The sequence below is a fragment of a genome, unplaced genomic scaffold, assembly GCF_019419815.1.
Source record: "Pyrus x bretschneideri cultivar Hongxiangsu unplaced genomic scaffold, Pyrus_bretschneideri_v1 Contig82, whole genome shotgun sequence".
Lineage (NCBI taxonomy): Eukaryota > Viridiplantae > Streptophyta > Magnoliopsida > Rosales > Rosaceae > Pyrus > Pyrus x bretschneideri.
In genome coordinates this window covers 1,622,097-1,629,497 of record NW_025999823.1, presented here as the reverse complement: position 1 = coordinate 1,629,497, position 7,401 = coordinate 1,622,097, and the positions used below count along the sequence as shown (strand labels likewise).

At 39.1% G+C, this 7,401-nt stretch overlaps 1 protein-coding gene across 1 annotated transcript; it reads right to left on the bottom strand.

Moving 5' to 3' along the window:
- Positions 1-5,613: 5,613 nt before the first annotated feature.
- Positions 5,614-7,176, bottom strand: LOC103934740 (stemmadenine O-acetyltransferase-like). The gene has a single exon (XM_009344489.3). The coding sequence runs from the start codon at positions 7,079-7,081 to the stop codon at positions 5,780-5,782; it is 1,302 nt and encodes a 433-aa protein (XP_009342764.2). The 5' UTR covers positions 7,082-7,176; the 3' UTR covers positions 5,614-5,779.
- Positions 7,177-7,401: the final 225 nt, after the last annotated feature.

Below are 7,401 nucleotides of genomic sequence, written 5' to 3'. Positions count from 1 at the left end.
CAAGCCAAACATGTGGACAACACGAAGTGGGTGATGTGGACACGTAGGCTAACCTGCTCTGATACCATGAGGAAAGTTAGGTTCTATCATAAAAGCAATTGGCAATATGAGGAGTAGTCCAACCTCTTACAAGCTCTTGCAAGGTTTCTTCTTTCACCAATGTGGGACTCTTTTATCTGCACATTCTCACGCCCCTAAGGTTTTTGAGGCTCAGGGCAACCCTCCAAAAAATCTCTAACTTCATATAAGGAAAATTATTTGATTTCACAACTAAAACTTTGATAAAATTATATTTAGAAAAGTATTTCAAACTCAATAAATTATTACGAATGTAATTAAAGTCTTCAAACTCAATTTAGTAACCAAATAGAGCATTCGTAAAAATCTCAAGGCTGTTAAAAAAATCTCAGAGGCTGTCATTTCTTGTTAAACTTTTTGATCATTTAATCAAATTTTATAAATTTATACTCTTATGAAAACATATATGAACATATCACCCTAATAATTATGGTGCCTCTGAATTTTTTAGGCCATGGATAGTTGCCCAACTTTATAAATAATTGAGTTATTCCCCATATTGCCAACGAGTTTTATGGTGGAGCCTCAACTTCCTTCATGGTATTAAAGCAGGTTATCTCATGTGTAAAGCTTAATGGCCACACATGCTCCACATTACCTAATTTGTAATGTCCACATGCTAGGCTTGAAAAAAATTTCACATATGAGGAGGCGTGTTGAGAGTATGAATCCCATATCAAGAAAAGAAGGGACCTTGCACTATTCTTTGTATAGCTCATTACTATTGTACTCTTTTGAGTACATCAATATTTTTACACTAAGAGGAGGGAGATTTCGACCAAGCCACACAATGGGTAGCCTAATTTGGTATTGAATTCGTCATCCACAAGATTCGAACCTAAGACCTCTCACTTCTAAGCGAAGATGAATACCACTAGATTGTAGTACTAAATGCCATTACCATTGTAATTAGATTGTATGGTTCAATCATTTAATACAGAGGTTTTCTTTCTTGATAACCCAAATAAGGTTGATTTGGAGGTGGATTAAATGGTCGCGAACCTGCAGCCATGTTTAACCCAAAAGATTTTTTTGCAGGAAATGGCATGGTAAATGTTTGTGGCATTGTATAAGGCATTGGATTAGGAAACACTTAGGGGTGGTAATGCACATTGAGGGGTAGAAGTAGAGGCAGATGATGACCAACGTACCAGGCAGACAACTGCACCAAGAAGCTGTGCCCTATTTTCTTTCAAAGAGATTGGGATTTCTCTTGCCAGAACTACTGTTTTAATTATTGAAAACTCCTTTGGCAATCCAGACAGAGTAGCAATAACCAAACCATGGTCTGAAACTACTTCCCCTGCTGCTGTCAATTTGTCCTTAATATTTTTTAACCTTAGTAGATAGTTTTCTACAGAATCTCCCCCCTTTTGTATAGTTTGAAGCTCTGTCCTGCAAATGGAAGAATAACTATAACTTTTAGAGAAATGCTAGCAACATTTTCATTTGGAATTTCTTACTTCTTCGAATGACACCTGTCATTTTTACACAAAAAACGAAGGCCTTTAATGTTTTTTGTTAGCAATTAATGATGAAAAACGAAAAGAAAAAAAATGTCTTTTTTTATTTATATATTTATTTTTAAATAAAACGTGTCATTTGAAGAAGTAAAAATGTTCAAATACAAAAGTTAATGTAAAGATTGCTAGTACTCCCCTAATTTTTATATTTAGTTTTGTTTTAAATGCCTAGGTGACATTACGGTGTTATATGATGATAGAAATCCTATTGTTCCTTTTTGTAATTTCTTTGAACATAAAATAAAACTGTAAAAAGAAAGGTCATGATATGTTATTAACTATAACATTACATTATCAGCGTCTAAATAGATGATACCGATATCATATTTAATTAAAGGAATTTGAGAATCCTTCTATGGTTTAATAATTTTTTATCACCCATCATGCTTTTGATAAAATATGATCTAAACGATTTTACGATCTAGAGAGAATACTCTTTGTAATATTTTTTTGGGGTATGGTGCTCATAAAGAAAATATCGATGTTATCACCTGGAATTGGATCCTCCTGACTCACTAACACAAGCCGTTGGATTTTGATCCAACGGTTGTAATTATTATAACTTTTAGATGAGCATCTTGTTTGTAGCGGTTAGATCAAAATCCAACGGCCCGTGTTATTGGGTCAGGAGGATCCCAAGACTTTGCCTCGGAGAGGATCCAATTCCTTATCACTCTCCTACTAAACAACTTTGTGTGACTATGGATGTGACCCTTATGGAGCTGGAAAATTACTTTGCTGATCCGATGCCCAATTCTCCTCTTCAGAGGGAGACAAGGTATGAAGGTTAGACTTGAACAATATCTGTAGTATACCTTCGCCCGGTCAGACATTAGAGCACAATCGGTTGCCGACGACTGGAGATTTACCAATAGTATAGGTATCTAAAAAATAATGTTGGGAGCATGTTGACCCTAAAAACTACTTAGCCTACGTGGCGCGTAGGCTGAGTAATTAATAAGCTACTTATTTATCGAAACAACAATGTGTGGTTGATATCATGGGCAGGCGATTGTTGTATCGATAAGTTATTCGTTAGGTTTGTTAAGCAAATGGGCAGTAAGACCCGTCTACGGCAGTTGTTACGGATTTGCTTTTGTTGGGGCTCGACCCAAGGACACATATGTTCTCAAAGTACGTGGCATTTCGAATGCTTGGGTGAGACCCACTTTCATTTTCGGTTCTAGTTTTCAGTACAAGTATTTTAAATTACCTTATTATAGTTATATATTTGTTTTTAGACGTTACAAATGTTTGGTTGAGTCATTTCCACTTTCACTGTTGAGTTTAGTACGAAGTTTTCGACCTATATGTTATTACTTATCTATTTTGACGTTATCATATTCTATGTACATACTTTCGACCTTACATTGTTTTATGTTTTCGACTTTATATCTTTGTAAAGTATACATTTTCTACTTTTACATTGTTGAGGGAATAAGGTATGAGCCTGGAGGCACGAAAGATGGAATCATTGTAACCTAATTGCGACAGGGCGGCATTTTCCCTTTTGTGTAACCGCTCTGACTTGATTCTTCTTTACATAAATATTTTTCTTTTTCCTATTTTCGAGTATTTCAGTATAGCAAGTTATTTCAAAATTCGGGACGAAGTTTTCTTAACTGGGGTAGATTGTAACAACTCGTCCCAGAATTTACGGAACGAAAGGGGTATTTTTGTATTTCCATTTGGGTTGTGGGATATTTGTTTAAAATATTGTTTTTGGTATTAAATGGTGTGCCCAAGGGGCCCACCCCTGAGTTTTGTGTTCCTCGGTCTCCAGCTCCTTGCCTACCACGTGGTAACTCACTTTTCCCCCCTCTCTCACTCTCGGACCTATCTCCCTCAACCCTTACTTTCTCTTTCTCCCCGAAACTCTCTCTGCAACTCTCTCCTTCCCTCCTTCATAACCACACATCAACATCACCCACACCACTTTTACCACCACCGTGGGTCACTCTCTGGTGACCATACCACCATCGGGCTTCCCTCGTTCCTCTTCTCCCTCTGTGAGTACAAGGACCGAGACCACCTAAATAGTTTTTTCAGTGAGTTCCTCGTCCCTCCTACTTAGGTATGCCTCGAGAATACCCTAAAACTTGTACCTTCGTCTTCATGGTTCATTTCTTGAGCTTGTTTGTGTATTTTGGACTGCTTTAGGACATAGAATTGGCTTGGGAAGAATTCCCAGTTTCCAGCAGAATTTGAGTCATTTTCCGGCCACTTCACGACATATCTCAGGTACCAATCACTTCCAGCTATCTCATTCTTCAATTTGGTAGCTAATTAGTACCTTAGGTTTTTTGTTTGCTGTCGACTGAAGCTAGGAAGCTCCAGCCTTCTTCCCCTACGAGAAATAGGCTAAGCCTAAAAACCCAACCAGAACCAGGCATTCAGGCCATTTTTAGCCCAACACTTTTAAACCCAAACCCCTATCAGGCCTTCGGGCCGAGTTGGCATGGGCCCTTGGCCCAAATCTTTGGGCCGGGCCTTAAGCCCAAAACCTTAAACCCAATTCCATTTAAGACCCCACCCAAAACCCTTTTGAAATTAAGCCTTTAGGCCGTATAAAACTTAGGCCTTAGGCCTGTTAACCCTAAAACCCAAACCCTTTGGACCCAAGCCCAACCTGGATCCAACCCACTAAACCAGTTAACTCGACCCGGTTAACCTGACCCGTTCATTTTGACCGATCCATTGACTTTGACTTGTCAACGATCAACGTTGACTTTTTGTTGACTTTTTTAGGTTTTGATCAAGGCCCCTCCTAGGCTAATTTCGATGTCCTGAATCCGTTTTCCCAAATTTGATTATTTGAGTATATTTTTGTTAAGTGGACCTTTTATGTGCTTAGGTGCATATATGGTGGCGAGTCCCTCTTCGCTAGTTTACTTGGCTCTTCGACAGCGAAGTAACTATGAGTGGAACCCTTCTAAAATGCATATTTTAATAGTAGAAATGCATACATGAAAAGCATGCTTTAATGACTACGTTTTATGAGATATTATGCTTACTGAGAATATTTTGGAATACTATATTTTATCGAACTGATGTTCTTTGTAGTATATCTGACGGATGACTATATAGTACTTAAGAACATGTTTTTACACACTTCTTTATAATATATATGATGGATGACTATATGCTATGAAGATGCTTTTTAGATATATGTACCTATGTTTGGAAAGTGTATATTCAATGTTTTTGTGCGTATCTAGTGGTCACTGTTTTGTCTATAGCCGAAGATAGGAGTTAGCTTCAGGCTGGGAGAAATAATCTATGGCTTCAGGCCAAGAGACAGGAAGTTGGCTTTGGGCCGGGAGAAATAATTTCTGGCTTCGGGCGCAGAGACATGGTAGTTGGCTGCAGGCCAAGAGATATAATTATTGAACACCACAGCTAACTAGGATACAACTAGTTAGCACATTATATACAAGATATGTTTTATGAAAGGTTTTATGGCATGCTAGGGTTTTTGGCAAATCTATCACCTATTACGCTATTAGTTTTCATTAAACTTTGCAGGTTAGTATGTTGATAACTGTTTCGGTATTTTTTATATATATATATATATATATATATATCAATTTGGTCCGTTCATGTTTGTTTTGCGCCCCCTTAGGATTTAGAATCGAGACGTACGATCCCGGCGTCAAGGCACTTTTGCATCGACATCTTCGAGTCCTCTCGGTGTATGATCCATTTCCTTTTTCATTTAATTTTATATTATTTCCTTTCTAATGTCTCGAATTAGCTGTATGCTCTAAACATATTCCTCTTTTTCTTAATCATTGTATTTAAATTCATAACTATATTCTTATTTATTATTTCTCATGCATCCTAATATGGCTTTGTCACTTTCGGGTGTTGGTCAGCGCGTTTCCTTGTGAAAGAAGCATCTTTTCCACACAACAAAAATAAGATGTACCTACATATCACCTTTCGCAGAGCAATAGGCTAATTGCCTTGAAACGCTTAGGGGAATGCCGTAAGATAAGTATTAGACTGTAAATAAGGACAAAGTAAATAATTCAACCCTTAATTATTTTTCTGCAAACAGACTTTGTTCTCGATGAACAACTTATTCAATCCAAATGTTTGGTATTATACAAAACGAATTAGTAAGAAACTAAAATACAAAAAATTTAGCAACATAATCCAATATATCCGGGCAGGTACTAAACCTTAGCCTCTTGGGCTGGATAAGTACATGCCAGCAGTTGCTCATCATCTTGGAACTTAGCCATGTCTTCCTCCTTCAAATTCACCCACACTTCAATCCCACCACTCGACCCAGGGCCAGCATCCATGAAAACAACCAGGTTCTTAAATGTAAGGCTGGCCGACGCGACCCACACAGGCTTGCTCCACCCGAAATCCGTTTCATAAAGTGGGAACCTGCACAAGCTGGTAAAGCTAAACGACGCCACTTCACCCTTCATAAACTCCTCCGCTCGCTGCTTCAAAAACTTCAAGTGCGCGTTGCCGTCTTTGATTTTGGCTATGTAATCACCGTCGATTGTCTTTATTGCGTCCCTCATCTGGCCCACCATCCCGCAACACATATCCTCTCCCTCATCAAACGACGGCGATGACATCGCAAACCGGCTCACGTTCCCGAAATGGTATTCGGGCAGTGGTGGATCCATTCTCGTCCGTAAGTTAACGGCGTGAAGCACTTTGTAAAGAGTGTTAGGGTTCGGCTTTCCTTGAGTGGAGGCAATAACCCGGGCCCATATAAATGCTGACAAGGCCTCAATCCGAGTTGGCTTTCTCTCATTGTTTTTATTATCTGTATATTTTGACCTAAGAGAAGCAACCGTGGAAGCACTGAAAACAAACCTTTTTGTAACAATTTTTTCTCTAGTGATCCCAGTGCTTGGTTTGAACCCTGATATGCTTCTAGGTGGAAAGTGCGTGGCCAAATCAAAAATTGGAGGATTGACTGTACTATTTTTAATGTTGCAATCTCCACGAGATATCGAGGCCCAACTGTTGAGGAACATGATGAGTGACAATGCATCGGCAACCTTGTGAGAAATGCAAACTCCAATAGCCATGCCACCACAATCGAACACGTTGACTTGGACAGCAAGAACCAAGTCGCCGACATTGTCTAGTTCGCATGGGAGTAGTTGGTTGAGCTGGTTTGGTTCGGGTTGGGATATGACATCAGAAAGTGGGGACCTAACTCGGGCTTGGACGTAAGGGGCACCTTGGTCATTGCAATCGACGTAGGCATTTTCAATGACACGTCCGGCTAGTGGATAATATTGTGTCAGGGTCTTGGATAAGGATTGTTTTACCCTGTCTGAGTACGTTATGGCGTCATTGCCATGATCATTATTGTAGAAAATGATCATAGGCATGAAAATGGGAGTTGCGATTTGGTCGAGAAAAGAAAACTCGTGTTTACGAAGGTGGGGTGGGGTTGGCATAGAAGGCTTAATGCAAGCTTTCTCAATTACTTCTATCTTCATCTTTTAACAGTAATATTGATGAGCAATGGGAATGTAATTTGCTTTGATATGTGAAAGAGTTGTATGCAGCTACTGCAGCAGATGGTGTTGTGGATTATTTGGTTAGGGAGTGTCAAATTTATAGTGCTCGTCGGCTCGAGTGGTACCAAACCAGCAGGCCCTCTTGCTTTGTTATTAACGCGTTGCATGCGCATGGACCCGTTTACTTTTCCTCAAGCTAAATGCAGTTAACGCTGTAATGCTTTTGGCGCAAGAAATCAGAAGTTTAATCAAGTTGGAGCCAGTGGATAAGGTGATAGTGATAGTGTTAAGCTCTCTAC

What these genes read in the sequence shown, in the direction of transcription:
- LOC103934740 (XM_009344489.3), bottom strand. Translation starts at nt 7,081, where the DNA reads ATGAAGATAGAAGTAATTGAGAAAGCTTGCATTAAGCCTTCTATGCCA.